Source organism: Monodelphis domestica, chromosome 1 (assembly GCF_027887165.1).
Source record: "Monodelphis domestica isolate mMonDom1 chromosome 1, mMonDom1.pri, whole genome shotgun sequence".
Classification (NCBI taxonomy): domain Eukaryota; kingdom Metazoa; phylum Chordata; class Mammalia; order Didelphimorphia; family Didelphidae; genus Monodelphis; species Monodelphis domestica.
In genome coordinates this window covers 127055098-127073259 of record NC_077227.1, presented here as the reverse complement: position 1 = coordinate 127073259, position 18162 = coordinate 127055098, and the positions used below count along the sequence as shown (strand labels likewise).

The following is an 18162-nucleotide window of genomic DNA, read 5'->3' as shown; positions in this document are numbered from 1 at the left end:
TTCCTATATTGATATCTCTTACACATAGTTTAATCTCCCTCCCCAACAAGACTCTAAGTTGCTTGAGGTCAGAGACCACAGCTTGGGCTTCTTTTATGCCTTCCTTTTTCCTCCCCGACCTCTCTATCCCAAGACTTAACCATAATTAGAATGAATGAGCTTCCAAGGTCAATTTCTGGGTCCAAGAGCAATTGGTTCTGACATTAACTAACTGCATAACTATGGACAAATCATTTAACCTCTCTGAGCCTTGGTTAAATTCAAGGCAGGAATGTGGGCAGAAAGCCAAGTTGTCATCAGATACTTGAAAGAGTATCAAAGTAAATGCCATAGTTAGGTGGAAAGTACCAGCCTGAAACTCTCTGAGGAGGGTGAGAGTTGTGCTGGAGTGTACAAATGGATCTCTGATCTTACTGATCTGGAAATTGCCTCCAATGATAAGTACCAAGATGGGTGTCTATCCTATTCAACTCTTGTCTAACCAGTATTTACCCCCAGGAGATCCACCTAACATGCTATGGGCCTCCCTTAATTTCTCCCCACATCTTGTGGGTAGCAGGGGACAGTACTCTGACTGTTTACCTGATATTCCTCATTCTTGTCATCCCATCAACTCCTCCTATCACATTTCTTGACAACTTCACCCCTGAGATGGAAGGATCTCTGTGAAATTGAGAGTTCAGTGTTTCCCAACCAAATCTCCCATGGCTTATGCTATTTTTCCCTTAAAGAGATTATATTTTTTAAAGTATCATTGGAATTAGAGCTAGAAGGGTCTTTAAAGGTAATATAATCCAACCACTTCATTTTACTAATTAAGAAACAGGCCCATAGTGGTTGCCTAAGGTCCCACAGGAAGAAGGTAGCAGAGCCAGGCTTTAATTTCCCATCTGGTGACTCTTAACCCAGTGCTCTTTCTACTATACCAAAGGGTTTCATGTTCCTTTAATATAAAATAATGCTTTTATTGGATATGGTCCGTGTAGAAATTTGTTTTGTTTGACTGTACTTGTTATGTTCTCTTTTTACTCTTCAGCTGGGGTAGTGTAGGGGGGAAGAAAATGTCTGATAATCAGAAAAATACATCTGAATTAAATTTGAAAAAAAATAGTGCTTTTAGTTTCATTAGCTCAATAGTCCTCTGAGTTGGAAGACAGAAGACATCTTGGATCAAATGGATCTCTAAGGAATAGGGATATGATCTCTGCATCTTTTGGGCCCCAGGTGTTGAATTAAAACACTCACTGGACGTGGGTATTAAAGGAGCAGAAAACTGAGACTCTAATAGGTTTAGGGATCTGAAATTGTTGCCAAGATATATCAACCTTCAAGTTTCCTCAATTTATAATTTTCTGATCCTATAAAGCCCAGACCATTAGCTGTAGGCCTACCTACATTTCTGCTTCTTCTGCCACTCTTGCCTTTCTCTTTTTTCTTCCTTCTACTTTAGTGCCCTAGAGTCATTAAATCTTTGGGGAAGGTTAGGTGCCTCAGTGGATTGAGAACCAGCCCTTCAAATGGGAGATCCTGGGTTCAGATCTGATTTCCAACACTTCCTAGTTATATGACCCTAGTTATAAGCCACTTAATCCCCACTGCCTACCCCTTATCTGTCAGTCTTTGGCCTTGGAACCAATTTGTGGTATTGATTCTAAGATGAAAGATAAGGATTTTTAAAAAAAGAATTATTGAATCTTTAAACTAAAAGGAAATTTAGAATTATCTAGCACAACCATCCCACTCAGTACAGGAATCACTCCCATATCACTTTCATTGGATAGTTACCAACATTCTAAGTCAATGCAGTAGAGTAGAAAGGTTTGGAATCAGAACCCTCTGGGTATTTGTCCCCTGGTTTTTGAAATAATGTGGTGGCCTTGTGGTGATCTTTAAGGTTTATTTCTCCTCCAAAATTCTATGAGTTTATGAGACTAAAACTACAACAGATCTCTCTGCTACATTCAGACAGCTCATCTGGTACCACCATTTTTTTGGACCTAAGATCATTTGTCCATGGTACAATAAGAATAGGGATTCTTAACTTTTTTTGAAATTATGGATTCTTTTGATAGTTGGATGAAGCCTATGGATTCCTTCTCAGAATAATCTTTTTGAATGAATAAAATTAAATATATAGGACTACAAGGTAGCTATGAAAACCTTTTAAAAAGACAAAGGAAAAGAAGTTCACACGCTTGAGGTTAAGAATCATTGATGTGAATCCTTCACTGTACTACCCAACACTTGACTACCCATAAAAAATATCTCCTGGGGGTAGCTGGGTGGCTCAATGGATTGAGAGCCAGGCCCAGAGATGGGAGGTCCTGGGTTCAAATCTGACCTCAGATACTTCCCAGCTGTGTGACCCTGGGAAAGTCACTTAACCCACATTGCCTAGCCCTTACCACTCTTCTGCCTTGAAACCAATACATAATATTGATTCCAAGATGGAAGGTAAGGATTTAAAAAAATATCTCCTGTAAGTTAAGTTTTATTGCATTAAAATATGTGCATTTACAAAAAGTAATACTGTGCACTGTCTTTTATTGTGTTCCTACCCTATGTGTTGTACCTGGAGTTATTGTCTATCTAGTCCATCCATAGACTTGACTTTCAGCCTGTTTGTATCTTTTTTTAAGTCTCGGCAGAGCTTTATCTATGTCTTTACCATGGACAGCAACCCCAAATAATTGCTAGGATTTGAAGAAATATGGAGAAATAATTTTTAGGAATCTGGGGGAATATTTAACATCCCCTAGTCAGGAGACGTTAAGATCAAAATGAAAACATTCAGTTTATTAGAAACTGCTGGGATGTGAAAAGCACCTAGAGCAAACAAAAGGAGCTTCCTCTACAGATACCCTGCCCTGGAAAAGTACAATGTGAGATGCAGCAAGCCTGGAGGGAGAAAGGGCCAGTATAGCTGGTTATGGTTATTTTCCTTCATATTCAAAGAAGACCAAAATGACATCACTATGTCAGAGTCGTTGCACAATGGCTGATCAGACCAATAGGAGCTCAGAAGGCTTTACCACAGGTCAGGTATGAATAATCTGCACTACCATTTAGGACAGAGATATCTAAATTTGTACATCTCATATTTCTTTTGAGCTACTGCAATTCTGCTTTGCTCACAAAGCACAGAGAGTCTTTCTTGATGCAGGCATGCCGTGCAGAACAGCCCTGTCACTATCTCATACAGCTAATAAGTGTTAGAAGTACATTTTCCTTCCTGACTTCAAACTGGATGTCCTAAGAGACCAATATCTGAACTCAGGGTCAGAAAGATTCATAGTTTGAATTCTGTCTCAGTCACTTATTGGTTGTGTGACCCTGAGCAAGTCACTTAGCCTCTCTGAGACTCAATTTCCTCATATGTAAAATGAGGGAGTTGGACTGCATAATCTATAAGGTCCAGTCTAGCTCTAAATTTATGATTCAATTATCTGTTAGACCACAATGAGTATTTTAGTATGGATGGGACAGCCACCCTGAAGGCCTACCCCCCACCCACAAAAGCCTTCAGAGTACAAGCCAAGGGCCAGAAGATCATTGGTTTTCTCCTTGAATTGGGACATCTGTTCAAGGACGTTCACTGAGATTGAAAAAGTCAGCCACCTGTGAAATGTCATATTCTGTGGAGGAAAAAAAATAATTTTTGTGCCAGGGGGTGGTTAGTTTTCCATTCTTAGATACCATCACTCTTGCCCAGTGTCATGTATAACTATGTCTGTGTATATATGTGTGTGTTAAATGTGTGTACATATATTTATACATATATAATGTGTATGTTATATATATATGTGAAGAACTAGAGAGATTGAGGTTGAGAGATAGAGAAAGAAAGAGGAAAAGAGAGAGAATGGGAGGGAGGGAGAGAGAATGAGAGAGAGAGAAGAGGAGAAATGAGAGAGAGAAAGAAAGAGAATGAGAGAGAGAAAAGGAGAGTGAGAGAAAGGGAGAGAATGAGAGAGAGATAATATAAGAAGAATGGAGGGAGAGAGAGAATATAAGAAGGATGGAGGGAGAGAGGGAGGAAGAGAGAGAGGGAGGGAGAGAGAGAGAAAGGGAGAGAGAGAGAGAGAGAGAGAGAGAGAGAGAGAGAGAGAAGGAGGGAGGGGGAGAGAGGGAGAGTAATCTATCCAATAAGCTCTACTTTCTCTGTCCAGCTCTGTTCCCTGGGACATTCTTCCACTGCCCCTTCCCTACCCCTAGCTCAGTGGTTCTGCCCTGGTCAGCCCATGGCTTTATATCTAGATCCTGTGTTCTTGAAGGTGATCAGGGAATCATCAGGAGTCCCGAAGTCTAACAGAAGTCACTCTAGAGGTTTCCTGCCAGGGGTGTCTAGAAGGTAGAGACCTCATGGTCCTGTGGCCATGCCTCCCCAGCCTAAGCAGAGAACACGGGCTGCCTCATCTCATCGCTCCTGGCCTGGAGGCTGCTTCCACCCTGGCTGAGAAGGTCAGGGACATCTTCTGGTCCCAGTCAGGAGGCCAGGCTTGTTCCCACATTACCACATGAATAGGGGCACAAGCCCCCACTGTCCACTCAAGCAAACAATTTGGCTAGCAAATTGACATAATTACAAGAGACAGAGAGAAAAGAAAGGCAGTCCCCTCCCCCGCCCTCCAGAGGGCCCGACTCCTGCTGAGTTCCTCAGAGCCTTTGTGAGCCTCAGTGCTCAGGACTGATTAGAAATCGTGTGCCCTTTTCAAGAGCCTTAAGTGATTGGCTGCCTTAATCTGATTACAATTTACAGAACTCCTTCAGAAGGCTCTGAAGGGCCGTTCACACACATGCACACACACACACACACACACACACACACCCCAGCTCAAGCACATGTATTCTCAGCACCCACCCTCCTCCTACTCACAAGAGGCGCACTCTCTCCCTCTCCCTTTGTGACACCCCCATCCTGTCCAGGTGCACCCCAACGGACAGTTCCCTTACCCACCAACACCCTTCTTTCATGGCTCATGTTGAACGTGGACTCAGTCGCCAAGAGAGTTTCTCAGACATACACAAAGAATTCTTCCAACTTCAAACACACCAGGTCCCCCAGTTTTCCTGAGAATAGGTATGGCAGCACTCCCACCAAACCCCCATACCAATAGACATGTACAGAGGAGGTGCCTTTCCCTTTCCCCCCTCCGCTTTCCAGCTTTCTGTTCTGTGTTTTCTCCTTTTTAGAATATGCACTCCTGGAGGGTAGAGATCCTGGTTTTGCCTTTTCTTTGTATTCCTGCCACGGAGCTCAGAGCTTGGCACATAGTAAGTGCTTAATAAATGCCCCATCTACTTCCTAGTTCCTGGGCAAGTCACTCAAATCCCATTTGCTTAGCACTTGCTGATTTTGTGCCTGAAAACCAATACTTAGAATCAGTTCTAAGACAGAAGGTAAGGGTTTTTTAAAAAAATAAAATGAAATAAACAAATAAAATTCTATATCCATCTGTCTATATCTGTCTACCTGTCTGCTGTCTATATCTATCTGTCTGTCTGTCTGTCTGTCTGCCTATCTGCCTGCCTGTCTGTTTGTCCATCTATAAGCCTGCAGGGCTAGGAATCAGGAAGACCTGGATTCAAATTCAGCCTCAGATATTTACTAGCTGTGTAATCTTGGGCAAGTCATTTCCCAGCTATGTGCCTCCCTTCATCTGTAAACTGGAAATAATGACAGCACTTACCACCCAGAGTTGTTTTGAGGATCAAATGAAATAATATTTGTAAACTGCTTAGTCCAGTAACTGGCACATAGTAGGCATTAGACAAATGTTAGCTATCATCACCATCTTCATCTCTCTACCTACCTATCCCTATTTTACCCAATCATCCGGCTCAGAGCAAATGTTTTCTCTGGAATTCTCCTAACAAGCCCTCCTCTCTCCTGACGGTGTAGATCGAGCTGCTCTTTGGGGAGCAGACCGGTGATCTAAGGCCACCTGCCTGCCTATTAACTGTGGGATTAAGAGACTTTCTTTCTCTTACCCCGTCCTCAGAGCCACCATCAGCTCCACCTCACACTCCTGAGGAGGTGACTATATTTACATGAGTATTTTTTTCTGCTCTTTGGGCCAGTAGCTCCCAGGAGATTATCCATGGGGCCAGCAGGGCCCTAGAGACCACTTGAACACAGGCTGTTCCAATCTCTCCCCCCTTGGGAACTTGACTCAAGGGAGCTTTGGTCAATGGTTTCAGCCCTCCCCATCCAATTTGTACCTCTTAATCCCCTGGGCCTGAGGCCTACAATGGCTTCTTTTCCCACACTTCCTTCTGGTTCACAATGACACCAACCAGCCTCTCAACTCATGTTCCCCCTCCCCTCCACCTCCTCTTTCTCCCACCCCAGGACTACCCCCAAAGGGAAATGCAGTGATAGCAGAGGAAAGGAAAGAGGAATGAGAAAGTCAGGCAAGGGGCTAGAGAGGAGCAAAAAAGGATGAAGCACTGTCTAGTATAATAGTTTAGGCATAGTAAAGAATTCAGTAAATTAAGTGAATTAATGAGTAGATTGATAGGCTAGAAATTGAGAAGAAAGGATGCAAAGGGAGAGGAAGAAGGGAAGAATCAAGGAGCAGAAGGTGGGATTCAGGCCCCAGACTGAGCCAACTAAGTCCATGATCCTATCTCCCAGGGCTGGGACAAACGTAAGAATACTGTGATTGTAATATGGTGCCATGTTACGACCAACACTCCCATTTACTGGCCTCATTGCCACTGGAAGGTAGGAGGTGGAAGCTGCTACCTGGACCTGCCAGGTCCAGTGGAGATAAGACAGTGTGAGTGTGCTGAGGAACCTCTAGGGAAAGATGGGTGGCATTCATAAGCAAAGGATAAACTATGGGAGTGGAAACACCGAGAAAAAGCAACTGCCTGAATACAGAGGTTGAGGGGACATGACAGAGGATAGACTCTAAATGAACACTCTAATGCAAATACTATCAACAAAGCAATGGGTTCAAATCAAGAAAACATCTAATGCCCAGTGGACTTACGCGTCGGCTATGGGGGGTGGGGGGGGGAGGAAAAGAAAATAATCTATGTCTTTAACGAATAATGCTTGGAAATGATCAAATAAAATATATTTTTTAAAAAAATAAAAAAAAAAGAAAGATGGGTGGCTTCTCCCAGTACTGGACTATTCTCCAGCTCCTATTGTACTTCCCCTGGTTCTCCTCATGACCATTCTCTTCAGTGCATGACTTTAGGAAAGCAGTTCAGAATTCTGAGAGACCAATTCCATCCCTTGGTGCCTTTTGAGCACCAGGGTTGTGGTTAAGCTAAAGACCAGTCTTTTGCTCTTTTGATTCTTGATCTCTGCTTCCTCCCAATGTAAAGTAGGTGAATGATATCCCAAGGCCACCAGCATTCTTCCTATTGTACTGAGATACCAGTTTTTAAGGTCTTTTCCAACTCTAAATTCTACGTGCAATGGGCAGATACAGAAAGACAAGAAATGTGTGATTTGCTTGATAACTTTAAACCTTTAGAGTTGTTGATAGAAGAGACAACTGATCTGTTCTTCAGTACAAAGTATTGTCTTGCCTCCCAGCAATTCTAGAATCTTTTAGAAACTCCTGAACACCTTCTATACCCCAACTCTCCCAAAGACAGGTCGCTTCAGGATAAGCGATGCCTGGCTCAAAGTTCATCCAAGAGGATAGCCTTCAAGGGTCTTCCCTTCCTTACTTCCCTTATTACTGAAAGGGAATATGGTGACATGGGTAGGCATCAGACTAGATTGATGTCAAAAGATTTGGGCTCCAGGACTGTCTTTGCCTCTTATTTAGTGGTATGACCTGGGCAAGTTGAAATAATCTCTAGAGTTTCAGTCTCTTCAATTTGGGTGCAGTGCCATAGAATGAGATCTGAATTTAGATAAAGTAGACCTGGGTTGGATTCCTAATTCTCATTTATTAGTCATAAGACACAGGGCAAGTTACTTTAAAGACAAGGTATTGTAGGACTAGGGGCAGCTAGATGGCACAGTGGATAGAGTACAGGTCCTAGAGTTAGGAAGACTCATTTTCCAGAGTTTAAATCTGGCCTCAGACACTAGTTCACCAGCTGTGACTTACTAGCTAGGCAAGTCACTTAATCCTGTTTGCCTCACTTTCCTCATCTGTAAAATGAGCAGAAACAGGAAATGGCAAACTACTCCAGCATCTTTGCCAAAAAACCCTCAAATATGGTCACAAAGAGTCTGATGTAATAGAACTACAAACAGGGCAAATGTGTCACAACACCATCAGCTGCTTGATGATCTCAACACTCCTGAGTACACTGGGAACCAGATTAAAATGCAATTGGGAAATATTTAATAAAATAAATAAAAATAGAATCAAATCTAGATATTAAAATTTAAAAACTAAGTCAATAGGTACCCTTCAAGGATCCTTAGTGCTGAGTAGTGACCCCCCCCCCCCCACTTATATTTGAATTCAACACCTCTAGAACAAGGAGTAGAGGACCCAAGTTGGAGTTAGGAAGACCTCTCTAAAAACCCTCCTACAGGTCCTTTGTGTCCCCAGACAAGTCTCCTAATCTTTTCCAGACTCAATTTTCTCATCTGTCAAATTGGGATAGTAATAGTACCTACCTCATACGATTATTACTAGGGTCAAGTAAAATAACAAATGCAAAGCATTATTTTGCAAGCCTCAAACAATATACCACTAGCTGCCTCTACTGGCCTCAGTTTCCTCGATTGCAAAATGTGAATAATAATTGCACTGCTGACCTCAGTTGTGAGGGAAGCCTTAGTTAAAACTTAAGGGGCTACACAAATATGCATTCTTATTGTTACTAATAAGAAGCAGCCTAGGCATGCTTGCTCCGCCTACTTCACAAGGCTTTAGTGGGGATCAAGTAAAACTGCGCGTGTGAAAGGGCTTTGAAAATGGTAAATTACTCTATGGACGAAATTATCTGTGGGTGATTAAAAAAAAAATCCCCTGGCTCTGGTCCGTCTGCCCTTCCCCTGGAGCCTGGGGGCAGCGAGGCAGTGAGTTGGGGGTTGGGGACTGGCCCCTCGCAGACTCCTAGAAGGGGCTTTCCCAGCCCTTCCCCAGCCGGGGAGCTCCGGAGGCCTGAATCAGCTGAAATCAAAGCCATTTCCCCGCCCGCCGCCTGCCGGATCCCTCCGCGGCACCCCTTTGTGAGCCGCCCCGCACCTCCTCCTTTGTCACAATGTTTTTCAATTCCGTGAAGCAAACTGTCCAATTAGAGCCGGGGCCTCTTGCTTCCATCTTTGCCGACGTTTAATTAACATGCCCCTCCTGGCAGCTGCTGACAAGTTCCAGAAACATGTTGTAAAGGGTTTTTGTCTTTACCCAGCATGGAAAATGAGGGGTGTTACATCTCCAGGAACATGAATAGGTTACGTTTCAAATCCCTCCTCAGGTGCAAGGAATAAAGTGCTTTTTTTTTTGAGGGGGCGGGGGCCTTTTGCTCGTCCCTTCCTCAACACCCCCTTTTTCTTAAGAGTCCTCTCCTCTGGGGCATATTTAGGCTATTGAGATCCTAGTCTCCTCTACTGACATGCCCTTGAGAATAGCTGTCTTGTTTATAGGTAGGAGATAAACAAGGCAGCGATTGGGGTGGGCACAGAAAGTCTTTGAAGAAATTGACACTGGAGAGGCTGTGCCCCTTCCCCATTCCTGCGGAGAGAACTTCAGAAACAGGCTTGGTGGAGGATATTGTAGGTTTGACCTTTCCTCTAGGCTAGATTCCCTGGGACAATTGGATGGATGGGGAGAGCTGGAAATTACCACAGAAGTCGGCTAGAAAGATGGTTGGGTTGGGTTGGGTTGGGTTGAGATGGAAGAGAGGAGGGAGAGGGAGCTGTGAGTGGTGAGGTGATGACTAACAGGAAACAAACAGCTCACCCACAGTCTCAAAATATATCTGGATGCTACATTTCCCTTTCAAGGTTTATCTCTTCTTTCCCCCACTTCCAACTCTCCACTAATTGCCTCCACCCAATAGTCCAACTTAACTATGAAGAGTGCAGAGTGTAGACTGAAGGAGGGTTCGATTTCAGAACTCCTGGAAATGAGGCTGGGTTGTCCTTAAAGGGTCAAGTAACACATGAAAGCTCCAATTCCTAAAGGGAGGGGACCCAATTTTGGGGGACAAGAACACAGGAGGGAGGAAGAAGAAGGTTTGCCAATGCATGAAGTAGTAGATGAATCTCATCAGAAAGGCTGGAGAGAATTGGAAGAGGGCTTGATAAAAACAATATGATGGGGAAGGGACTATGAGAGCTGACTGATTGCAAACGAATGCCCCAATTCATATGATTCTTCTCCTTCAAAGGTGCGTGCCATATTCAAGATTCTTGGGTCCTATACCTGGTTCCATCATGTAGCCCTACTCCTGTACAAGCACTCACACTCTTAGGATGGACATCATGGCCATTTTATTTGCTCAGGCTGGCATTAACAGCAGCACAAGTTGAAGAAGTAGGGCAGCCAGGGAGCAGGGGGACAAGTACAAAGCACAAGCTAGCAGGCACAGTGGCATCATTGTCTTCTTGCTTCAGGGAGTAGTTCTCTTGCAGCAGAACCCATCCTCTCTCAAGATCCAGATTACCAGCCTAGAAAACCCTCCTTTCCAAATGGACCGTGTCCATTCTCCTCCCTTCCCCTACAAAAGGAAGACCCCAGGCCCTGGCCTCCCACTCAGATGGATGCTGCAACCTAAACAGAAGCTCCCTGGTTTCATCCCTCTGGAACCCAATTTCAGGTCATTACCCCTCCCCCTTCCTCTGACCTTTATCTATTTCCTCTTCCTCAGTATTCAGATGTCTCCCAGGCAGTTCCTGCCTTGGAGTTTCTTTAAAGAGGGACAAAGCCTGTGCTTGGAGGTAAGAGGTAGAAGGTAAAGAAGTTTATGGGTGGAGAATCCAGCGAGTGGAGGTGGGGAGCAGGTCAATGCCTCAAATCTGGCTCCCAGAGAAAACACACTCTCAATCCGGAGGCCACTGAGACTGAGATGGTCCAAAGGAGGCCTGCAGCTGAAAGAGGCCAAGAACACTTTGTCACATGTCTACTACCCTACTGGAGCCCAGAGGGATGCAGAAGCAAGGGAACCTAAATCTTGGACCCTACTGCCTTTATTCTTACTCTATAAAGGGGGTTACAGAGGCAGTTCCTCACTTTTCCCTTTCCCCTCTGTTCATTACCTTACTGGATCTCTCAAGCTCTTTTCCTATTAAGCAACAGAGCAACCCTCACCTCTGCCTCAAACCTAGCAGCCTTCAAGGCCTACAGAGCCCCAGAACCCTGGTAATACTCAATAACAACGTAGCATGTGTCCATCTCTTAGCTTGGGTTCCTCACAACAATCTTGTGAGGTAGGCTGGATAGATATTAGTATCCTCCAATTTATGGATGAGGGAAAGTGAAGTGGCCTGTTTAACTATCCACATTCAGAGGAAGAACTGTGAGAATAGAAACACAGAAGAAAAACAACTGCTTGATTACATGGGTCAATGGGGATATGATTGGGGATGGAGACTCTAAAACAGGGGTCCCCAAACTATAGCCCACGGGCCACATGTGGCCCTTTGAGGCCATGCATCCAGCCCCTCTACACTTCTGGAAGGGGCACCTCTTTCATTGGTGGTCAGTGAGAGGAGCACTGTATGTAGCAGCATCGCAGAGCACAGCATCGCTCACGTAAAGTACTACTTCCAGGGACATAATCCTTTGTGTTTCACCTTAGAACGAGGCGCTGCGCAAAGGATTATGTAGCCGAGATCTGGGGAAGGGGATTCCACACTGTGTATACTGCTGCCTGGTTAGGGTTAGGGTTAGGTTTTTAGTAGTCCAGCCGTCCAATGGTCTGAGGGACAGTGAACTGCCCCCCTGTATAAAAAGTTTGGGGACCCCTGCTCTAAACCATCACCCTAGTGCAATTATCAATAATATGGAAATAGGTCTTGATCAATGACACAAGTAAAACCCAGTGGAATTGCTCGTTGGCTATGGGAAGGGGGGAGGAGGGGAGGAAAAGAACATGAATCTTGTAACCATGGAAAAATATTCTAAATTAACTAATTAAATAAAATTTTCCAAATTTAAAAAAAAGTGGCCTGTTTAGCATGACATATTTAGAAAGGGATAAAGACCAAAACAGAACCCTGGTCCTAAACCTCCAAAATCCAGTGCTTTCTCCCTCACATTTATCAGATGCCCAAGGTGTATGAAGCTCATTACCAAATGTATCACATCACACATCACAAGAGAATTAAGGATCAGAATATCCTTGCTTCTTTCAAGACTCAGCACAAATTCCATCTTCAGAAGTCCTCCCACTACAAGTGCCTGTCCTTGAAGACAGCCTTCCATACACACATATGCATATATATACATATACAGATTGATAGATCAATAAATCAATAGATCAGTAGATAGCTAGGTATCAGTAGATAGATCAGGAGAGAGAAATAGAGACAGAAATAGACAGAGATAGATAGATAGATAGATAGATAGATAGATAGATAGATAGATAGATAGATAGATAGATCAGTAGAGAGAAATAGAGACAGAAAGATAGATCAGTAGAGAGAGAAATGGAGACAGAAATAGACAGAAAGAGATAGATAGATAGATAGATGGATGGATGGATGGATGGATGGGTAAAGAGATAGATATGGTGTGCTTACTTAATTATTTGCATGTTGTCTCTGCCATTAGAATACAAGCTTAAGGGCAGGGACCAGGTTTTTCTTTTCTTTGTATCTCCAGCAGTGTCTGGCATGTAGCAAGTGTTTAATTCAGTAAATTGGCTTGCTGACAAATTGACTACCTACAGATAGGGTGGTAGAAGACTGTGCTCCTTCTACCCTACCAGAAAACTCACATATTTCCTCCTTCTTTCTTTGACTTGCCACCCCAGGGATTCCAAATTCCAAGGGACAATGTCTGCTAGAGTTTAGGAAGGGACATGACTGTTTCCCCCATGAGCTGTTCCCAAGTGGAACCTCTCAATTCTAGGCTCACTCTGGGGTTATGGACCTTGGGACCAGAGAAGTTGTGGATGATAGTGCCCAGTCCTAATTGATCCTGTTCTGCTGATGACCCACTCTGGTCTAGGATCTAGGGTCCATTTTTCTATCTGCTTTTTCTGTAGGGTCCAGGATATACTTGTGTTTGCCCTAGCATGGATCTGCTTTTATAGGGCTTCCCCAAACCAGAGAAATTCCACTTCAGGGTGTACATTCCCACCTGCTTCTCTTCCACAGGGAGCTGGTCTCAATGTTAGGATGCCACAGGCTTGAGGGTGGTATCCTCATGATGGTAGCTGTTGTTCTTTTCCACTTCAGGCACCTGAATAAAGAGAAGGTCACTAAACCACTTCAACATATCTCTCCTAATTCTTTCCCATTTCTCTATGGTAATTGGGATAAAGGGATGTTCCTGATAAGAGTCATAGGCTAATGAAAGGGGGGGGGGGAGGAACCAAAAACCCTCTGCCAAAGCCATATGGCATGTCATAGGTGCCATCTTGTGGTCTCTTCGCATATTACACATCCCTGAACTGACATCTTCCCACCAGATAAATCCATCTCATTCCCAGAATCAAACTGTCCCTGAGCCTAGTGGTCTATGGGGACAAACTTCACTTTTAGAACTTTTGTTAGGTCAAGATTTTATGGCTTATTGCTTTTGGCCCTAGGCCATTGAAAGACTTATAGAGCAAAGATGGGTGTAAGGTGATCTTTAAAATAAATTATGAAGGTCAAAACAGAACAAAATTAGAATGAGTTTCTGAGGGTAAGAAGAGGTAACATATTAGAGCTGGTTACATAAAAGGACTCGTGAGACTAATACATTCCCTCCTCATTTTGACTGTAATCTAAAATAGCTTCAGTTCTGAATTTTTAAGCAGTCAGTACAACTAGAGAGACTAATAGATACATAGGTATCCGTGTTGAAGATTGAATATCCTACCTTTCCTAGAGGTGTTGGAGAGCAGATGCTAGCTAAGATGACTCCCAAGAGACAGATTCCAGTTACTCAGGGCAGAATTAAAGGTAATATGGAAGTTCCTTTTTACTGAAAGCCTCCACAGATAACTGTTCAAGTTTTTGGTTAGTAAGAAAAAGAACAGAATAGAATAACACATTCACAAGATTGCAGGTTTAGAGCTGGGAGGGTTCCTGGCCCAATGACCTTTTATAGATGATAAAACTGAGGTCCAGAGAAATTAAGTGAATCACCCGCCCAAGGTTATCCAGGAAATAAATGGCAAAGCTTGGATTTAATACCAGCGGCTCATATTCCAAATTCAGCAGTCTTTCCACTGTACTATACTTTCAGAGAAGAGTTATTCAACAAAAGCAACAATCTCCTGGCAAATCTTACTAATTTGGACTATTTGGGAGGAAATAGTAGAGATTCCGAATAGTAGTATATTTTAACAACCATACAGTCTTACACTGGATACAGAGAATTGAGATAAAAGAGGATTTGATTTCATGACTTGGTAAGAATGACTTCTGATTTGCTGCTAGCAGCCCCTTGTATTCTCAGGTCTTTCTGTCTCTGGCTATAGTCTATATCCATTTCCTCATTCCTCATCCAGCTCTACTGCTCAAATTTATAGACTGAGATTCACTGTATGTCCTGACTCTAATTCCTATCCAATCAAAAAGCCTAGGTCCCTCACTCAGACACCTTTTGGGACCATGTTTGGCCTAACTGACTCCCTGTCTATGGATTTTTCATCTATTTCTGACCTATGTCAGAGTTTTGTATCGATCTCTTGGACACTTAATTTCCTGAGTCTCTTCCCAATTGCTGCAAAGCCCTTAGTTTTTGACTGGACCACCTGAACTACTCATTTCTTACCTTGCCCTATCAATGTTCAATATTAGGGCAAGGTTTAATGATTTTTTGGCCCATTGATTGATTACTGTACATGGTATACTAGGCATAGAGATGAGTATTTAGTTAATATAGTGATAATAGATATATTTCACATATATAGTAATATATAAATATATATTTAGCTAATACAGCAGTATATATGTATGCTTGTATATATAACACATTGTAATAGAATGAATATACAGATATATTAGCTCATCTGAATTCACAATCAGGGTCTAGAATACAGGCACTTGGGGGAATGCTAAGTAAATCTATCCCTACTCACAACCAACAGGTAGGTCCTTCCCCCCAGCCCAGGGTTTCCCTGATCATGGTTTTGTGGGTTGGTTGATGGTTGATGGTTGAATATGTACTTATAATTACAATAATAGTTATGGTTATACTAGCTTATAGAGGGGTTGTGATCTTCCTGAGTAAGAGTGGTAAAATTATAGATCTTAAAATATTATGCAAAGGAGAAACCCAATAAAAGTTTTGGTTTTTTTATCCAGTGAAATCAATTTGAAAATAAGTAAAAGTAAGAGCTCCTAACTTAATATCCATGATTAATTTGAAATCACCTAATTTCACATTCCAAATGTACATGAAGTCTGAAATAATGAGGTTTTATTCCATATTTTCCCTATGACTCCTCCCTGAGTTTCTGGAGCCACACCAGACATCTCTTGGGAATCAATTTAATTAGCACCCATTTTGTGTTACCCTGGGTAAATTAAGAATCCTAGAAATGTACTTTCCTTTCCCCCTAAAATCCGAAGAGCAAAAGAATTTATTCCCGTGATTGCTAGCAACTAAGGAGAATGTCACCTGGCCAAGTTTCTGCCCACCATCCTGGCTGCAGTCAGTAATTTCCTGGCTTCATGAAATGAAAGCAGCAGCATGGCTGGATTTAGACAATATTACTTATCTTTTGGCACTCACCTCCCAATAGACCTCATCCTCGAAGCAGTTTTCATCTGCAGCTTGTCCCCAAAGTGGAAATTTCAAAATGACACCTTAAAATAAAACCACCCAAGATAATAGGATCAAATGAAGAAAATAGACAAGTCTCCCTTCTCAACTTCCCACTCCCTCTTTGGGAATACCCTTATTCCAGGGCTCCCACCTAGCCTGTCCTGCTGAGAACTAGTCTAGGCTAGTATATGAGGAGCATAGGAATAGCCATGTTTTCACAACTTTCTACAATCTGCACACACACACATACACACACAAACACTCCTTTTCCCGCCCAATCCCCCCACTCTTTTCCCCTATATGAGTTATAATCCAGTCACTCCATATATGTGATTCTCTGGTGAATTTGACCTACTTCCTATTTCTCACACATTTTTATGGCATCCTGCCTCCATGTTCCTGTGTGGGGATTCCATCTACACCTTCTGACTTCTCATCTCCCGCCTATTTTAATCCAACCTAACTTATTCTACTAAAATGCTACTTCCTCTATGATGCTTCCCCCAATCCTTTGAAATCAGTAATGATTTCCACCCTCTTCTACCTGACAAACGAAAATTCTATAGTAATTGGTCTGTGCCTTCTTGGGCAATTATCATGTGTTACTTAATATTGTAGTGATTATTTTGGGGATGAGTATTTGGGCATGAGGATGGGGATTGGGCATGGTCCTATGATTTCATTGATATAAGGAACTCTCAGATGAGGAAATTCCTTATATTTGGAACCTCCTGTCATTTGTATTCTTAGAGAGTTGCCTAGAGCACTAAGTTAAGTGGTTTTATAGGGTCACAGTGCAGCCAGTATGTCAGAAGCACAATTTGAACCCAGGTCTCCCTGGCTTTGAGGTCAGCTCTCTATCCACAGGGCCTTTCTCTGACTCTTTTGTATACTCTTTACCAGCTTCCTAGATTTTAATCTCCAACAAGGCAGATATCTTGATTTATTTAATCTTTGTATGTGCCCTAGCTTCTAGCACAGCACCCCATTCATAGTATATGCTTAATAGATGTTTGTGCAAATTGAAACAGATGATAAAAAAGGAATTTGCTCCCTTAAAAGGCACCTTTAATCTTGGTCTTATCCTGTCTGGTTCTTGGGCACCTAATGAAAAGATTTTCCTTAACTCTAGTAGAGAAGTTCACTAGACTTGGAGTTGGCCGACCTAGATCCCAGAATTGACTCAACCCTAGTAAGCTGTGTGGCTTCGAATAAATCTCTGAACCTCGATTTTCCATCTCTTTAAAATAAGAAAACTGTATTCAAGAGTGAGCATATACCTCCCAGTAATCACATTCTGTCAACTAGTAGAGAGGAATTAATTTCTCATCCTCCAGAGATAAAGAAGGTAGGAGCTGGTATCATTGTAATACCAAAATGTGCCACAGAGTGGCAACAGCAAGATACAGAATGGGAAAATGAGGCCCAGTTCCCCCCCAAAGAGGAAAGCATAATAATTGATAATTATGTATCATTTTAGGGTTTGCAAAGCCTTCAGCATATATTCTTTCAACTTGAGTCTCCCAACAAAATCTATGAAAAAAAACCTATGACACCAGGTACCATGGGTATTATACTTATTTCTCAGCATATATTAGATATTTAATAAATACTTGCTGATTACTCTCCATTTTGCAGAAGAAGAAAATCCTATAGTTCCCATTTCATTCCAAATGCAACTTAAACCCACTCTATATGTTCCCATAAGCACTTAAGCCTTCCCTTCCCTTTTGAATCCCCCATAACTCACCTACTATGGCACCTCCCACAAAGGCCATGACCAGAGACACAAAGATGCCTGCTGCCTGGTACTGGCCCTGCTTTCGAGGGGTCCAATTACTTTTGGAGCCTTCAAAGTCAAAGGCTTTGATGAGCCTAGAGGGAGAAAGGGAGACAGCTCACCACCACCAAGAAAGCTATGGGTGGGAGTTGAACCTCTGGGATCCTGTGCAGAGTAGGAACTTGATAAATGTTTGGTGTTGATGGCAACCTGCTTCCTTGGTGGCTAATGTCCCTAGATTTAAAAAGGTCAAAAAGACCATAGATTTTCATTACTTGAAATTCAGTTTCTTAAACTGTAAAATGAGAGAGGATTGAAATAGGTGATCTCTAAGCTCCTTCTAGTTCTAACATTCTAGAGTTTCATGTTATGATTACCAGAGATTCTAATGGGGGGAGGGGCAGAGAAATCTAGTAGAATATAGGATTTTTAGAATAGGAATTGTTTCATTTTTTGCCTTTGGATTTTTACTCAACAGTGCCTTGTCCACAGTAGTTTAATAAATATTTGAAGAATTGCTTGAAA

The 18162-nt window shown here is 42.5% G+C and overlaps 1 protein-coding gene across 5 annotated transcripts in view; it reads right to left on the bottom strand.

Moving 5' to 3' along the window:
* Positions 1-2775: 2775 nt before the first annotated feature.
* RHCG (Rh family C glycoprotein) overlaps positions 2776-18162 on the bottom strand; it is a 37213-nt gene continuing 21826 nt past the window's right edge. For 3 of the 5 annotated variants that reach the window (XM_056806508.1, XM_007479349.3, XM_007479346.3), the window contains 4 exons: positions 17608-17732; positions 15825-15898; positions 13236-13337; positions 10401-11020 (listed from right to left, as the gene is read on the bottom strand). In XM_056806508.1, coding sequence (XP_056662486.1) covers positions 13269-13337; positions 15825-15898; positions 17608-17732 — 268 coding nt within the window. In that variant the 3' untranslated portion in view covers positions 10401-11020; positions 13236-13268. The other 2 variants (XM_007479347.3, XM_001369939.4) reach the window with 2 other exon arrangements.